The 18,719-nt window shown below is 37.8% G+C and overlaps 2 protein-coding genes across 2 annotated transcripts; both read left to right on the top strand.

The window, feature by feature from the left end:
* The first annotated feature begins 2,716 nt into the window (after nucleotides 1-2,716).
* LOC141631260 (uncharacterized) lies at nucleotides 2,717-3,373 on the top strand. The gene has a single exon (XM_074443956.1). It carries the CDS (start codon nucleotides 2,717-2,719, stop codon nucleotides 3,371-3,373), a length of 657 nt encoding a protein of 218 aa, XP_074300057.1.
* Nucleotides 3,374-17,175: 13,802 nt separating this feature from the next.
* On the top strand, nucleotides 17,176-17,754 carry LOC141631259 (uncharacterized). The gene has a single exon (XM_074443955.1). It carries the CDS (start codon nucleotides 17,176-17,178, stop codon nucleotides 17,752-17,754), a length of 579 nt encoding a protein of 192 aa, XP_074300056.1.
* Nucleotides 17,755-18,719: the final 965 nt, after the last annotated feature.

Below are 18,719 nucleotides of genomic sequence, written 5' to 3'. Positions count from 1 at the left end.
GAACTGCCAAGCCCTCGATCGAACTGCCAAGCCCTCGGTCGAGCGCTGTCTGTGCTCGATCGAGCATCCTGTACTCGATCGAGAGCCTTAACCTCTCGATCGAGAGGTTCTCCTTTACGTGGGCTATTAGAGCCCGTAGGTTAATAAAACAACTCGTGAGTTTTGTTCAAAAAACGATTAGACGAGTTGCTAGGTTATTATCTTTTACCTATCATTCAATTTTCTACATACATTTTTACTGCTTTTTACTGTTCACTGCTTGGAATTTTACGATCTTGGATTTGGTTGTTCTTTACGCCGGATTCGCTATTATAGTATAATTTCTTTCCCTTAATCTCTTCTCTTGTTTATGTTTTATAATTGCTCTTTTAGTTTCATTGTTAATTCCTGCCTTAATCTCGTCATTGCTTTATACTATTGTTACATCATGTTTTCCGTTAACATTTCATCATTAGTTATGTTAGTTAATATAATTAGCATGCGTAGCTAGTTTCTTTATATGCCGGGATGAGGGAAACTGTGTTAGAAGAATGTTAGGACGACTACTAGGGTAGTTATGCGGTAGGAATCAGGTCTAAGCAATTTATTTGTAGTTCGGTTGAATGAGTGCACGCAGGAGACCGTCTGTTTAGTTAACCCCCGACCTGGATCGAAAGATTGGAAGGGTAGACTTGCTTAGTTCTGATAATTGACTCCTACGAGGGCGAAAGTCAAGTAGGATGACCTTAGGGAGACTTTAGACCGAAAGGTATAGTCGGGTTTGAGACCGAAAGGAGATAACCTAGCCCTTCCTACTAATAAACTCACCGACCTAGTTATTCCGATAGTGTGTAGAACACGGCAGACCGAATTCCTGGCATATCTCTCTTTATCTGATAGTTTATTTACGTCTCTCTCTGTTTTTCTCTTATACCCTTATTTTCTCTTACCCTTAAACTTTAGTAGTTAGAATATCAAATTCAAAACCCCCCAGTTTGTGACCGACAGATTAGACTACAGTTAATAGAAAAGCCTCTCTGTGGAATCGACCCGATTTCCCTAGCTATTTATAGTATAGGCTTGTTGGCATTTATTTTTGGTGTTGAACGACACGCATCACTCATTTTAATATGACTGGAACTATTGTTGATATTATTACTCATAAGCTCAATATTGACACATCTTTCAAGCCTTTGCAGCGAAAACTACGAAAGTTTGCACCAGAAAGAAATGCCATCATTAATGAAGAAGTGGACAAACTCCTAGACATGGGCATGATCAGGGAAGTGATCTACCCTGAATGTTTTGTAAATGTAGTGGTCGTACAGAAAAAGAACGACATATGGAGTGTCTGTGTAGATTACACTGATCTAAAAAAAGCCTGCCCTAAAGATTCGTTCCCTCTTCCACAAATTGATGCTATGGTAGATGCAACGACATGACATGAGATTCTCACATTCATGCATGCTTCCAGTGGATTTAACCAGATAAAGATGTACCCTGCTGAACAGGAGAGTACTGCATTCACTACTGGCCGAGGCATATATTGTTACACTGCCATGCCATTCGGTCTAAAGAATGCGGAGGCAACCTACCAGCGCCTGGTCAACATGATGTTCAAAGAACAGATTGGGGCACGATGGAGGTATATATTGATGACATGGTGGTGAAGTCCAAGAATGCACAAGATCACGTGAAGCACCTGGAAGTAGCATTCCAAATCCCGGAGAAGTACAACATGAAACCTAACCCTACAAAATGCCACTTTGGAGTTTCTGTAGGGAAGTTCTGAGGCTATATGGTGACAAAAAAAGGCATAGAAGCCATCCCTGCACGAATCAAAGCTATACTGGAATTATAGTCACCCAAGTCTGCCAAGGACATTCAGAAACTGACAGGCAGGGTAGCTGCCCTGAACAGGTTCATATCCAGGTCATCTGAAAGTTGTAAAACATTTTACAACCTGCTCAGAAAAACAAACAATTCCAATGGACTCCTGAACATGAGGAAGCCTTTCCGGATCAAAAACTATATCTTTATTCTCCACTTTTACTGGCCAAGCCAGAAAAAGGAGAGTCCCTGTCAGTATATCTCTTCGTTGTTGACACCGCGATAAGTTCAGTCTTGGCAAAGGAACTGGAAGGTCCACAACATCCTGTCTACTATGTAAGTAAAAGTCTACTAGATGCTGAAATGAGGTATGGTTTACTTGAAACGTATGTTTTAGCTTTGATCATGTCATGTGCTAAGCTGCGTCCTTATTTTGAAAGTCACCCCATAGTAGTTATGACTAACCTACCCATAAAGTCTATCCTGCAGAAGCCTGAAATATCAGGAAGAATGGCCAAATGGTTTGTCTAGCTTAACACCTATGATATTACCTTTTAACCCAGGATAGCAATCAAGTCACATGCCATAGCAGACTTTGTAGCTGATTTCAGCCCTAACCTGGAGTTAGACCTGACCAAGGAAGTTAACCAATTAGAAAATCAAACCTCAGACCCGCAGTGGACCCTATTCATAGACGGGGCATCCAATTCATCACCAAAAGGAGACACCATAGCCTAGGCTATGAGTTGTGAGTTCAAAGCTACCAATAATGAGGCTGAGTATGAAGCCCTAATAGTAGGACTCAAGGTATGTCTAGACCTTGGTGTTCAAAACTTAAAGGTAAAAACAAATTCAATTTTAATTGCAAATCAAATAAAAGGAATTTATACAATAAAGGATGAAAAAAATGATTTTATATTTGGAGTATGCTAAAAAACTTTGCGATGAATTCATTTCATTTTATATTGAGCAAATACCAAGAGACTTGAACACCCAGGCTGACGCTCTAGCCAGCCTTGGTTCAAATTTCACCTCTGTTATTTTTTATAAAGTACCTATTGTGTATTTACTTGAACCTGCCATCAGCAAGCCTGAGCAGGTAAACCCTGTCAATACTGACAATGACTCTGAGACTAAACCTTACTATGATTGGTTCCTAAAAGGTATAAAACCTCAGGATAGGCATGAGGCCAGAGCATTTAAAATTAAAGCTTCTACTTATTCTATCATCAATAACACTTTGTTTAAAAGATCTCAGACTGGACCTTACTTGAGGTATCTTGAACCACACGAAGCCAAACAAGTACTTCAAGAAATACATGACAGATACTGTGGCAACCATAAAGGTGGGAGAAGCCTGACAAGCAAGATACTCAAGACTGGCTATTACTGGCCAACCCTGAGGGCTGACTGTCTTGACTATTGCGCACAATGTGAAGCCTTCCAAATACATGCTGCAATTATCCATCAACCATCAGAGCTACTACATTCAATTTCGGCACCCTGGCCGATCATGAAGTGGGGCATGGACGTAGTAGGAAAACTCCCAGTAGCTCCAGGCTAGAAAGTATTCATCTTAGCCATGACCGATTACTTCTCCAAGTGGATTGAAGTAAATTCTTTTAGGCAAGTTACTAAGAAGGAAGTGATATCCTTCATCAAGAAGAACATCATATATAGGTATGGAGTCCCTTTAGAGATAATTTCTGACATTGGCACTCAGTTTGTCGGAAAAAGAACCAAAACTTTATGTGATGAATGAAATATCAACTTGGTAACTTCAACCCGTTTCTACCCAAAAGCAAACGGGCTGGCTGAATCAAGCAACAAGGTAGTCATCAGTTGCCTGAAAAGAAGCTAAAGAGTAAACGAGGCAAATGGGTAAAAGAGCTTCTATTAGTACTATGGGTAGACATGACAACCCTAGAGACCTCAACAGGCCAAACACCATAGTCCTTAGTATATGGTTGTGAAGCAGTCATCCCTGCAGAAGTACATGTGCCAACTTCAAGATATAGCTTGAACAACATTGAAGCAAACAACAGCCTGATGCAGGACAGCCTAGTCCTAACAGAAGAGTTGAGAGATGCTGCAAAAATCAGGATAGCATCATATCAACAAACAACAGGTAGAAGTTATAACAAGAATGTCAAAATCAGAGTTTTCAGGGAAGGGGAACTAGTCCTAGGAAAAGTATTCCCAAACAACAAAGAAAAATCAGCATGCAAGCTAGCCCCTGTATGGGAAGGCCCATATCTAATAGACTCAATCGTCAGACAAGGAGCATACAGGCTACAAAAATTAGAGGGAGAAATGATCCCAAGGTCCTAGAATGTAACTCATTTGAAACTATTTCATATATAAATTTTCAGAATAATACAGCTATACCTTGTCCTGACAAGTTAAAAATTCAATTCTGCCTGTCAAGACTGCCTGCTTTATATGTCCAATATGCAAATTCTATGTGTATCTTATATGCAAAACTTATGTGTTCTACCCTGCTCATATATGTCCTGATATAATATTTGAATCCTGAAAAATTATGCATGATCTGTTACTACATGAATGAGTCTTCAGGATTGAGGGCTACTCTATTATATCCCACTTCTTTATTTTTTATTTAAGTACTCTTTATTTTTGTTGCACCCTGTCCTGCCAAACGAACGTTGGTAACCCACACGAGATACGACAAATACATGACTCATCAGCCATGAAATAATTGCCTGACCCAGCTATTTGCTGCACACCTCTATAACGGCTGGACGCAGCACAGTGTCGGGTAAGAAGGTGAAAGATCCTAACGACAAGTCCAAATGTCCTCCAGACAGGCCGAATACCAAGCCCTCTAGCCAGGTCGCGGACATAAGCTCTCCAGTCAGGCCAGATCCCACCCACTTCAATCATGACAAGAAGAAAAACTGTACATAATTAAATATTAAAACCAATCTAAAACAAAAGCCAGGTTGACAGGTTGAAAACATATTTGATAGGTTCACAAGTTGAAAACATATTTAACTGGTTGACAGGTTGAAAATTACATATTTGACAGACTAACAGGTTAAGAAAAAAACATAAAAAAGACAGACAGATTTAGAAAAAAAGCAAGCCAGAAAAGGCAAACTTGCTATCATTAATAAGCCATTTCCCCTGGAGCAAAGGCAGCCAAATATTTAAGTTGTCCCTGACAAAGGGAACCAAAATACCAAGTTGTGTTTCCAGGGACATCCCCCTTGGATGGGCCAAAAACCAACATAATTATTATTTAAAAATATTATTATCCCGAGAAGCAGCATCAGCAACATCACCCTTAGCCTCCTTGACATATTCACTATCTTGCTCCCCTGAAGACTCGACTTCCTCCTCTTCACCAAGGTTATGCAGGTTAGGATATCTCTTAGCAGTAAGAGCCATCTCAGCTTCAGGATCCCATTTTGCCCTGGACTCCACTGGTTCAGACAAGGCAGCAACCTTCCTTTTGACAAAGAAATAGAAAACGGCATCATCAAGCTTGCCTTCCAAATCTTCGTTCTCAAGGTTGAGCTCCTCATCCCCTTCCAAAGCCTCCTACAACAGCTGCTTGCTAGACCCAGCCTTGAACTTGGCAGCATCACGTCCAATCTACGCTCTCTTCAAGTCAGCCTTAATAGCAACCAGGTCAGCCTAAGCAAAGGAAAGCTTAGACTTCAGCTTATCAATATCAGAGTTGAGCATATTGGTCCTAGCCACCAACGAAGTAGTCTGATAAGCATTGACAAGGTAGGCTATCGCCGCCTGATCAGGGAAATAAAAGAAATATTAAAAATAAAATCAGGGAAACATCCAAGAAAAAATCCAAAAGAGAACATAAGATACCTCCCCCAAAGAACTAAGAGCGTCAGTCACAAGATTGACAACATGATCCACCATAGCAACCGCCTTGGTAGAAGACTCAATGGGGTCCATTAACACCATTAAAGTAGAGTTGGAGTAAGCAAATTCCTGATCTTCTCCCTAGCAGCATCCAAACTACCTACCCTGGCCTTAATCTCCCTGATAGGAGGAGGAATACCAGTCTCCTCTTGCTTCCTCTTGTGAGTGGCCGAACTAGTCTCAGCAGGGACATCAGGTACAACCGGAGCAGCTGGGGCATCAGTCAGGTCAATCGGTTTATCCGCCTCAATTTCAGGTCCACCACTTCCCTGGGAATCTTCTTCCTTGACTCGGGCAAGCCTGGCATTCAGGTCTGCCATACTAAACCTGACACGTTTAGTAGACGGCCTGGTAGCTACAATATGAGGAACTACATTAGCAATAAAGACAAGCCATAACAAATCAATCAATGTAAGAGAAAAGCAAGAGAAGAGAAATCTTACTGCAATAAGTAGAAGCACTAGGAGCTTTGACAGGCTTGAGAGCCTTGGAAACACCTTCACCCTTTAGGCAGCGAGGAAAACGCTCCACCCCTGGGCAAAATGGCCACTACCTCTCAGTAGGGGGAATAGCCAAAAAATCAGTTATCCTCTCAGAAGGATATTTAATAGTGCTCATCGAATCATTCACTGTGAAAGAAAGTATATCCTGTTAAATATTTACCGCTTTACTTTGAACTCATAAAATTTGTGCAGGACAGGTTAAATTTGCATGATAGTTACCACCAACGCATGCATCAAAATTGAGATATGCCAGGTCATGCCCAACCGAGTTGGTCTTAATGAACATGTAACCAACAACCCAATTCTTGTCGGCACCAACATCCAGGTTGCTTAAAAGAGGATTAGTCGAAGGCCTAGCCTTGAAACTAACCCTACCAGGACTATGTGTCCTCAAGGAGTAGTAGCTTCTCAAATCATCCAAAGTAAAAGACAGTTCATGCTTGTCACATAAAAACTCAATAGAATGAACCACCTTCCAGATCGTGGGCATGATCTGGTAAGAAGGAATACCAATTTCTTTGATCACTTCAACCATTAAAGAGGAGAAAGGCAACTTACAACCTGCCCTGAAAGCCCAATCATGAATACATAACCAACCAAGACAGGCCCAATCAGCCCTGATTGGAGAACCGTTAGAAACCCAGATTTCAGCATCAGCAGGGATAACCCCCTTCTCCTTCAGAATTTTCTCAAACTCAGGCTTGAGATGATTAGGAAGAGAAGACTGTTCATCAAGCGCCTTTGATGGCTTGAATTGAAAATATTTATAGAAGAAGGAAACCATCTCCATAACAGGAACATAGGATGGATTTTCAGAAGATTCAGGCTTATTTTCAGAAATATTTTCAGGGTTTGGGACGAAGGGTGTGCTAGGAGCTACAACACCCCTGGTTGATTTTCTTTTTACAACAATGATTTGATTTTTTGGTGAATTCTGGGAAATTAGACGAAGGTTGAAGATGAAGATTGAAGAAAGATTGGAAGAATTTTAGAGAAATTGAACTCTAGTTTTGGTGAAGAATAAAAGCAATGGTTAAAGAGCTATTTATAATGCGGTGAGTACCTAGGGTTTACTGCAACTTGCATGCAAGAATTGAAGCGGTTGCAGTAACTAGAACACTTGGCGCATTTAAATTAACTAGCCATTTTTTCTACAATGATTCTAACTCAACCGTCCTGAAGAAGTTACTTAATTAAATGGATAGTTATCTTCTCATTTCTAGCCTGACCCAACAATAATGAGAAGATAATGGGCAATTATTAGGCCTGATATTTCCGCACTATGTTCAGGATACTTTTCTACCCTGGCTTGACGATCAGAACAGAAACGTCATGGTAACTCAAGACTGGCACCTGGCAGGAGAAAGCATCGATCAAATAAGAAGATATTATTTGACCAAGTCAAATATAATTATGGAGAATAATTCAGCATTATTACACTAATTATGGGAAAATTAAGGAGAAGATTCTATCATAAAGACCAAGCATTTATCTGGGTAATAAAGAGTAATCAAGGAGCAATTAATGACGTCGTTAAGAAGGAATATTACGCCATAAAGAGTGGAGATTATGCAACCTAAAGAAAACTACTATATAAGGAGCATCAAGGATCATTTCAAGACATATTCTGTTACCTTACAAGCAACATAATTAGAATACTTAGATAAAATATTCTATATTGTGCCCATTTACGTTACTATTCTCCAAATACATAGTGAAACCTCCCCTGGGTTGGTGCCCGTGATTTTTTCCCAATTTAAGGGTTTTTCACGTACAAAATTTGTTGTCTTACTTGTTTGCTTCATTTGCTTTACTTTACATATACTTTATCCTGCCCTACAGATTTAGTCAAGGTAGTTGAGCTAGTTAACCCCGCAACAAACTCTACCCTGACTTCATGCAGCTTTGCGCAGAATCCACCCAAAATAGTTGACTTCAATCGTTATCCATCTCTGGGCACAAATAGGAATTTGCACCATCCAGACGGGATGATTGATCGAATTGGTTGGGTTAAGCCTAGGAAGGCTGGCTAAAATGACCTAAGAACTTCGATTAATGAGAACTGACAACTGTCTCACATAAACGTTTCCCTAACCTTGTTCAAGTTTCACCTTAGGTAACATTAGACTTAGTCTAAGTGTATCATCCCCAGCGGTGTCGCCAAACTGTGGACACAGCCACCCGTATCGCGCGGCATTTCGCGTGTTTTGTGTTTGAGGCGGCGGTACTTTCCCACGGAAATTTGGTGAACAAAGCACGACATGGGCCGTTACCGATTTATAAGGCATTGAAACCAGTAAAAGGTTTGACAAGCCTGCATTTGTGGAGTCGCCACCAATTTTTCAACCGTTCGAATATTTTGCGTCATGTCAAGACACAAAGTAGTGACATGAATACTAAGAAATTCGTTACCCTTAGCCTTCTATTTCTACAATGGCTCTCATGAAGCCAATGAATACGGATGTTCACAGATATCTGAGTAAGGGGTGTGGGTACATATTAGGAAGCTCTTTATTTTAACACCTAATCCCGCCCGCCTTGATAGCCGCCTCTACTAATGATCAAGGAAGTTATTTATATTCGATATGTTGTCAATTGTATGCATTCAATGCAACATCCATGGATTAATCCTAGCATGTGAATAAGAATATGTCGGTAAACAAACAATTTAGCACTCAATTGAGTCGAAGTAGAAATTAAGATTCGTTACATGTGAATGCCAAGTAAATAAATCATACAAGATAAATATGAAAAAAAACATTACAATAAATAAATTACAATCGATTACAATGAACTAAAGTGAATTTACGGAATAAATAAGCTCAAAAGGGATTTGAAAAGAAAATAAAATATGAAAAATATGTCGAATTATAAGCGGTAATATGAATAATAGTTGATTAGAAACCTAATTAGAAGCCTACGTCAAGACGAGAAAGAGTTCAGAGACAGAAACCAACCCAGAACAGACGCAACAACAATTGCGTCCTCTGGAAGAGGCGCATCACTTGCTGTGACTGTTCCTGAGCTGGTTTCTGACTGTGAAAGTAAGACCCGCGGGTTAGTTATTGTTCGTTGGTTAATTTATGTCACTTATTGAAACATGACTCGAATAAAAGTGATTTAGTAAGATTATGTATGCTAATATCGTCACAAGTCAGATTAGTTAACAAGTTTAAATGAATTATTATGGCGATTATAATCATACGATGTCGGGTTTTACAAAGGTTAAAACTTTCAACTTGAAAACAAAATTAATGTAACAAAACTGTAATATAGGGAAACTATGTACCAAAGACGAATTCGAAGGACTCGATATGGGAAAATCGAACCTTTAAAATCCGGTTTTGAATAAGACGACAAAAACCCTTAAATATTGAATTATAAGGGATTTAAGTCGAAAAAGTTTGAAAAAGATTTATAAAAACTAATTTGAAAATTATTAGACGAAACAAGAGAAAAAGAATGAAGAAAGAAAACAAAAGGCGAAAGAAGCAAAAACCCGAGGAAGAAGAAGAAGTGCATCAGCTGAAGGCAGTCTCTAGAAGAGGCGCAGAAGATGCTGCGGCCTTTCCCAAAGGTGCATCAGTTGATGCGATTCTTCCCCATGTCAAATCTCTGCTGTTTCCGTCAAAAGGTTTTAAAAAGTGATTTTAAAAGACGATTTGAGCATGCTTATGATATAAATTCTTACATAATTATAATACATAAAATAAAAGAAATAAAATTGGGATTTATATCCTCAGACTTACATAATTAACGAAACGAGATTGACTAAGTTATCGTTTAGTGATTGCTTGACTCGATGTATGAATGAAAGTGCCCTTAAAAAGGATTTAAAAAAAATTGATTAGGTGGAGTTGGTCAAATTAGTCGGTCTATGCAACGTGACTGGTACTCAGAATGATCTGAGCTTACGTGGTCACGTAGAGCAAGCACGTAGTCGTCAAAAAGCAAAAGCGCGGTCTTAGATTGCAAAGGGAGAAGAGAAGGGCGGACACTTTCATGAAGAATATATGAGGCAGAGGCCTCTATTTATACTAACCACGAGAAGGAATTTAGGAAAAGATCGGATTAGGAAAGAAATCCGGAAAGATTCTGGAAACTGGGAAAAATCAGCCCACGAAGAGGCACAGCAGGAACTGCGACCCTTGCAAGAGGTGCAACTCCTGCTGCGTTTTCTCTTTGGTGGTTTCCTCCTCAAAAAGAAAGATTTCCGCGATTTTATTTAGGAAGTAGGGAAGATGTATGCTTCCTTATTCCGAAAAGAAAATATTTCCGTGATTTAAATCATAAAAAAAAAAAATTAGAAATAAAACTCTAGAAAATTCTAGAACATTCCGACTCGGCTTAAGACGGTTTTAGAAAATTGAAACGGTTTTTGACCCGGACTCCAAATGTACTCTAATTACAGTTTAAACGGCCGTATAGGTGCGTATATGTTGACTATGAGGTTGACTCAACTATTTGAGCTATCACGTGTCACGGAACTTACAAACTGTCATAAATCGCTCTGCGTGATTAAAATGCGGCCCAATCATCACTGGGTGGTTGGCGGAAGGTGTAGAAACGAGGTGTCTACACCATGATAGAAATGCCACTCGCATAAAGAGACGTTCTGAGCCAACTTATGTGCATTTCCGTACCAATGATAAGGAAAATCAAGAAGCGACATAGATAACAAGTTATTCTGAACTACAAGCTTAACAGTGAATATCCGCCAGACATGGACAAGAGAGAACATCGAGCTATACGACTACTAGCATCTCAATATGTCCTAAATCAAGGGGAAAATTACAAAAGCACACCATAGGATGTCATTCTTCTTTGCCTCGATTATTCGAAAGCAAGTAAGGTTATGGAAGAAGTTTATGATGGAAAGTGTTGTCCTCACATGAGTGAGCCAATGATGGCGAAGAAATGAGTGGAATAGGCAAAGATATAAAGAGCTCATCCTCTTGGATGAACAAAGACTACGTGCCTTGCATATTGTTCAAATTTACCAACCACAGATTAGGAGAGCTTTCAACAAAATGGTCAAACCTAGGAATATCAAAGAAGGAGATCTAGTTCTTAAATCAGTTCGAGCACTCTCACCAGTTGCCCCTAGGGGAAAACTTAAGCCTAACCATTGAGGACCTTACCTTGTCAAGTCTATCTGAACGAGAGGCGGGGTTAGAATCACAGACTTAGATGGGAATGAAATTTCAAACCTGATTAACCTAGATCAACTTAAGAAATACTATCCTTAAAACCCGATCGTACATACCACGCGTGAGCCGCGTGGTGTTCATGCGACACGTCCCACACGGCCCTTGGCCTCCTCTTAATCAATGTCATCTCGCTCTTGCATTTTTATGTTTCTATCATCCTCGCTATTGTCAAAATAATTTAATTGCAATTTTAGGAGTAAGTAAAACACCTTGCTTAATTCCTACGTTCGTTTTAAACTCTTGTTTCGAACATTTATTCCTTTGCACAATTTTTTGAACTATGTTACGGGTTTAATTTCATCTTAATGGTGAATACATAGGCAATCCTTTATAGGAATATAACCTGAAAGTTTATTTCAAATATTCCTTGTGTGCCAATAGAAGGACAAGCTTTATACTTGGAATTCGAATGAATAAATCAAGGAATGTATAAAAGTTTATGAACTGAAATAAACTGTTTTATTCGATAAATAGTAATCAGCCAAATAATAATACCATATGATGAAATAATGAAATTCTAACCCAAGATTCTAAAAACCCCGTTTCTCTTATTCCAATAGTAACAAATAATAATGCTAGAAGACATAGGCCTATACTATTCATCCATCTTTCCTTTGCCTTTGTCATTTTTGTCATTCTTCTTCTTATCTTGACCTCGGGGTGGGTCCTCTTGCGTTATCTCAGACCTAATCACCAATGGTCTTTCTCATGGTCTTGCTTTGCCATTTCTGTCCACAACCATTTTCTCAGCAGGAGGAGTTCTCTTAGGCTTCTTCTATGAATGGACAACTCGGAACCCAACTTCCTCTTCCTTCTCGGTCAAGTACTTTTGATTCTCCCTCGCAAATTCGGACATTTTATAGTCAACTGGATCATTCTTCTTCAGTTTCTCGTGCTCTTCTGAAGTGCTAGCATTCGCCCACTAGCGATAAGAATCAGATACCCATAAAGAACCTACAAGAGTAGGTATGTACCATATGTTCCTTTGTACCCAACTAAGAGCCCATTCGCGACATGAGTCGGATGTGTACGCCAGTGGTGTTTGTGGTACGGTATCAAACGTCGGGATGTTCTGTCTCAAGCTGACTTGCCTCAAGAGCCTTTCCGGGAATATATTGATCATGAATTCTAAGTCGGGAACACAAATAGAGCGTGTAGGGTCAAGTGATGAAACTCCCGTCAAAGCTTTTAGATGCCACCATTGAACGATTAATCAATGGTCCTACCTCAATTTTTAGCTTGTTCTCCCAATAGTTGCACACGTGGTTGAAGTCAACCATGAAAAGCCACACTCTCATCATGAAGGATCTCGGGCGATATCCAAGCACATCAACCAGGGGCTCGATCAATCGTAGCCTTTCCATGAGCCAAACCTACAAAAAAAAGTCGAAAAATTAGGCATCTTTGCCACGAGAGGAGCTCACGACCGAAATGAAAAAAAGGAAAAAAAAATAAAAAAGATGAAAAAAAAAGCAAAAAAGAAGTAAGAAGAAAAGGTCGGAACATTTTACCTATAAAATTAGAGAACTACCAAGATAAGGTCTGAGAAGCAGAGGGGCGGTCTGCCCCTTTCAGTTTCCAATCATTATGTTTTAGTTTCTCATCTTTATGTTTTAGTTTCTCGTCTTTATCTTCCCCTTTCAGTTTCTCATCTTTATGTTTTAGTTTCATTGTGTGAACAATAATTTCTATTTCTTGTTTATGTTTTTAATCGACTATTTGTCTTATTAATTATGTGCATGTTCTTATTTTGTTGATTTTGTGTGCTAGTTTTGCATGGTATTACCCTAGTTGCTCGTCCTTTTCGATGAGGTCAAGAGGGGGCAATAGAACTAAGATTAGATTAAATTAATTGTCAACCCTTTGGACGACTTTAAAATTTCGTTCAACTCCTCTTGGTTTTGGTTTTTTATCGTCTAAAGTATTTGATGTAGGCATCTAGGTTAATACATTGAATCCTATGATACTTGGTTTATTTGAATATAGACGATATCTATTTGAGGGAGAACGACCTTAGAAAGAAATCTTAGGATAGACTTGACGTCATCAAAAAAGGGGAATTTGTTGACCCTAGGTCTAAACAGGTTTTGAATCCTGTCAAGTTGGGATTTATTTCAAAGTTATTTTATTTATGCATTTATGAGCTTGATATGTTTTGTAGTATGTATTATTTTGGTATTCAAGCTTGATTCAAGAGAAGCAGATATGATGATGATGCTCGAATTCAAGAATACATCTATGAAGTCGTCACAAAGTCCTAGAAATAAGTTAAGGACATATTTTGTAAAAGAGTATCTTAGACCTATGCAAAAATTAAAACTGACCTTGAGGGAACGGTATCCTTAGATGAGGGAACGGTTATCTCAAGTGCTGAAGAACTTTGCCAGACTTTAAAGAAACGTGATGTGAATATTATTTGCACACATTTTGTTCCCTAATTGAACCTCTTTTGCATACTATTATAACATTCCATAGCCATTTTATCCGTCAAATGCTTTCTATTTTGCTTTCCTAGTGCATTTCGTATGTTTTGAAGGAAAGAAGATAAATGAGGCGAAATTCCCATCTCCCGTGCATATTTAGAAGCTTTTTGATGATATTGAATGGACTAGTATGAAGAGGAGGCAAGAATGATGGCCACGTATGTAGGAATAAAGAGTATATAGAAGGATCATAAGGTTAAAAAGCAAGGATGACGAGAAGGAAGTCAATGCAAGAAGAAATTGCTCGGAACCAAACCAAGGGTTGCTCCTTTGGCTCTGAAAGTATACTAGATGGAACGGCATCGAAAAATCAAGTGATCTAGGCTTTTGAATCACTCCAATAGGAGTCCGGATGAGGAAATAACGTCCGTTTTACAATCCGAGCTCAAACAAAGAAACTGTCCGCCAATCCGCTCGTCCCGAGACTCAAGACGCTCGTCCCGAGACTCAAGACGCTCGTCCCCTGAGACAATCCGCTCGTCCCCCCTTCAAAGACGCTCGTCTTGAGGCCTTAAAATCCGAGCGTCCTGAGTTTTATCTGCTCGTCTTCCCCTACTACTGGACGAGCGTCCCAACACCTTAGACGCTCGGATTGTGTTACAGGCCCCATCGTTTTCTTCTCCCTCTTTGAAGATGCGCATATTTTAGAAAGACCGGCAAAAAGGAGAACCGCATCTTTTCTGAGAGGAGTGATTCCCTACCCAATATTTAGCATTATTATTTACTATTTTACCCTTGCTTAACCTAATGATGCTCTACTATATATACCCCATTTATAATCAAACCATCATGTTTTAGAGTAGAGGGGCTTCCACATTAGAAATTCCTCTTAGATTAGATTAGGAGTAGATTATAATAGATTACTCTTTACTCTTTCCACAAATCTCACATTAATCTCTCCTTAATTATTGTTCAAGTTTGTTACTTTTGGGTAATTGAAGATTATTGGGTTATTATTGGAGGATTGACAACCCTTCATCAATCAATCAAGTTCTCTTCCTTTATTATTTGCTTTATTATTTACATCATCTTAATTTTGGTATAATTCCTTTACTCTTTACTCTTTATTGTTCATTTCTTCATTCTACTATCATGTTTATACTTGTTGTGATGATTGACACCATTAATGACATGTTACCCATGATAATGAGTGAGTAGTCTCTTAACTAGGATTAGTGGGTAATTAGGGGAAACAAACATGGGATTAATCAAACTTAATATAGAATGTTTTCATAATTAAATTGCTTGCTTGTTGTAATATCAACTTTATGCACATGTTATGTTTGATGAAATGCTAAGCCTATGAATCCTTGCATTTACACTCATCTCTTATCCATTCAACTTGACTTGTAAGATATAAAACAACTCGAGTCTTGTTAGACCATGCATAGAAGTGATTAGGGGGAAAGTAAGTCGACTTGTAGGTGTTGTACAATCTAATCGATTCGGCTCCGGGACCCAACTCTTCCTAAGAACCGTAAGACATAAACCAACTCGGTTCCTTTACAACATTAATTGTTTGCAACTTTGTAAACATGTTTGTATGGTCAACTCTCATGAATTCCCTATGAACTCATGATATTCTAGTACTTTTAATCATTTGTTTACATCCCTCTTTTATTGCTTGGTTTACTTTATTGCTTGCATTAGTCTAGAACACAACTACAAACCCAAATCAATCGTGACACTAGCATAAATTGAGATAGATAGACTTAGAACACAAAGCACACCGTCCCATGGATGGACCTCGACTTACCACTAACTAGTTGTTTGTTGAGTATTATAAATGTGTTTGATTGGATGTGACCCGACGACATCACCCATCAAAACGGTATCCTCGTTTTAAGAGACCATATCCACGAGACTACAGTAGTTCTAGTTTTATTTTCTAAAACCTCTTTTATCTTGTTTTGATTTATATTTTTTCAATACTATAATATGCTGTTTTTTTATTATGGATTTTAGTTGGATTAAAATCTAAGCTTGCATATCTCTTAAAGTAAGATTTCACTATATATCATTTTCAAGATATTGTAGAATCTTTTGTTAATAAGATATATCAAGATTTGTTTCTATCCAAACAAGGAACTTATTTTCTAAAAGTTATTTTATATAGTGAAAATTATTTCACTTTCCATAAAACTCTTAACCGAATTTCTTCAGATTCTATATGATCTTTTTTTGGTCATCTTTGTCATAAAATATCAATCTTATTTAAATATTTTTAAAGTTTATTTTTGGCTAAAATATCTTTGGAATGATTCTCTTTAAATATTTTATGAATGTTTTAGATTTAGATTATGGATCAAGGCAAGTGTACGAGAAACCCTAATTCGAAAGATTTATGGTGTTTACTCGTGTATGCCTTCATATATATATATATATATATATATATATATATATATATATATATATATATATATATATATATACATATACATATGTTTTCTAAATCTAAAACACACGAGTTCACTTGATTAAATCAGGATTTTTCAAAAACTTTTTCCACTACATTAAGCTTTAATCTTAATCGTTTACTTTGCAAAATTATGTTTCCAAAGTGGAGTCTTTTAAACTAAGTACTTTTCGTGTCAAAAGTTTATCTTTTTTAAAAAGTGCATAGTTTTACAATCTTATTCTAGACGATTGAATTGTATTGTTTTAGAACCGAATGTATTTATTATTGAAACTTTGTAAGCTTAACATCTTACCCACCGTAGGCTTAACATCCTATACCACGAAGGCTTAAAATCCTTGACAATCGAGAGCTTCACATCTCTAAAACACCGAAGGCTTAACATCTTTCCATAGCACGATTAGGGTTAGTCGTGGGGTTAGTTGTTTATTGTACGCTATACCAGATTAAGCACTCGTGATAAATAATTAATAAAAAGGGTGGATGTAGACTTTTCAATTGGGCCGAACCACGTTAAAAACTCTTGTGTTATTTATCTTTTTCGTGCTTTATTGCTTTGACGTTTTTTTTGTAGAGATCATCAACATACTCAACATATCTGTACTTAATTAACAAGTTGCAAAAATTGAAGTATACCACGTTTGCATATCAATCGAAAAAGAGTGAATACTTTATTCACCCCCCCCCCCCCGGTAGAGTATTTGTTTGGTTACTGAACATTACAATTGGTATCAAAGCCTCATGCTCTTGATAGCCTAACATCTAAAGAGTCGATCCAATACTCTATTTACCCTTTTTATTTCTACGTTTTATTTATCCTTTCAAAATTTTCATTTTTTTTTATCATGGATTCAAAGGAGACAAAGTATCCTATATTCAATGGTACAGGATACAGTTTATGGAAGAACAAAATGATGCATTTCATAAAAGACACGGACTACAAGTACTGGAGAATCATACTCAAAGGACCTCTTACCATCACTACTGTCGATGTACTCGACAACACTAGTGTAAAGGAAGAAGATGACTATGATGCAAATGACTTTGCTAAAGCTCAAAACAATTCACGTGCAATGTCATTTTTGCAACATGGAATCACTAAAGAAGAGTCTCGTTTCTCCTCATACACGAGTACAAAACAAATCTGGGATAGTTTGGAATTAGCATATGAAGGACCGTCTGGGGTTAAGAAATATCGAATAGATTTACTAAATCAACTGTACGAGATGTTCCATATGAAAAGAGATGAAAACAACAATCACATGTCTGCCAGATTTTCAAACATAACAAATGAGTTAAGAAATCGTGGTAAATTGTTTGAAACTAAAGATCTTGTTCGAAATTTTTTGAGAAGTTTAACTAAAAAGTGGCAACCCAAAGTCACTGCTATAGAGGAGGCTAAGGAAGTCTACTTGGATCGCTGATGGCTCATGAGTTACAACTCAATAAAAACCATGGCGATATGTCCAAAGATAAAATCTTAAATCATTTTGAGGAAGTTTATGAAACGTGTGTTGATCAAAATGATTAACTAAAAGAATTACAGGTCCAAATTAACGATATTGCTGAAGAAAAATATTTGCTTAAAGAAAATGTTAAAAATCTTCTTGCGAAGAAGAGTGGGAGTTCACTAGTTGCTTCAAAACCTAGTTTTGACTCGATTGTTGAACCAGCACCTAACTTAGTAAGAAGTAATAAAAACCCTAAATTAACTTATCAATTCGAGGAGAACGTACCCTTAGTCAAGGATATCGTACCCTTCCCAAGGATACCGTACACTCAACCGAGGATACTGTTACCTCAAATCTAGAAAGGAAAATTAAAGTTTTAAACGAAAAAGTTTCTAATTTAAAAAATGAATAAGTAACTCAAAAAGGTAATTACACTATTATGCAGAACTCCTTAGACAACAAGATTATAGAACTTCAATCTAAAGTAGACAAGGCTAAGAACGTACCAATTAAAACTGTTGAAGCATGTTGTAATTGTGATAAATTGACTAAAGAGAAATTACACCTTAATGCTCGATCAAAGAATCTTTTAATACAATGACAGGGCTGTCGTGTACCTATCAAAAATAACTAACTAAACAAACAATATAGCTAGGGTCGATCTCCTCAGGGAGGCAAGATATCTATAAGAATCTTTGTAATATGATTTCCTAAACTAAAAGCTTCAAGGCAAGAGAAATAAGGAAAGAGCAATTAAGGCATAAAATAGGAATAAACTATCACTAGAGAGGGGACATGTCAGGATTTCGGTTCACTATGGTAGTCCAGTGACTCAATTGTAAACAATTAGATGAATTACTGCAAGACGGATATGGAAAGATCCTTCCGGTCCACTTTCTATCCTAAAATACCATTAACTTAACTTCCGTCCTCGTCAG

The sequence above is a fragment of the Silene latifolia genome, chromosome Y, assembly GCF_048544455.1.
Source record: "Silene latifolia isolate original U9 population chromosome Y, ASM4854445v1, whole genome shotgun sequence".
NCBI classification, from domain to species: Eukaryota; Viridiplantae; Streptophyta; class Magnoliopsida; order Caryophyllales; family Caryophyllaceae; genus Silene; species Silene latifolia.
Note: the sequence above shows the minus strand (reverse complement) of the source record. Positions and strands in the feature narration are given on the sequence as shown.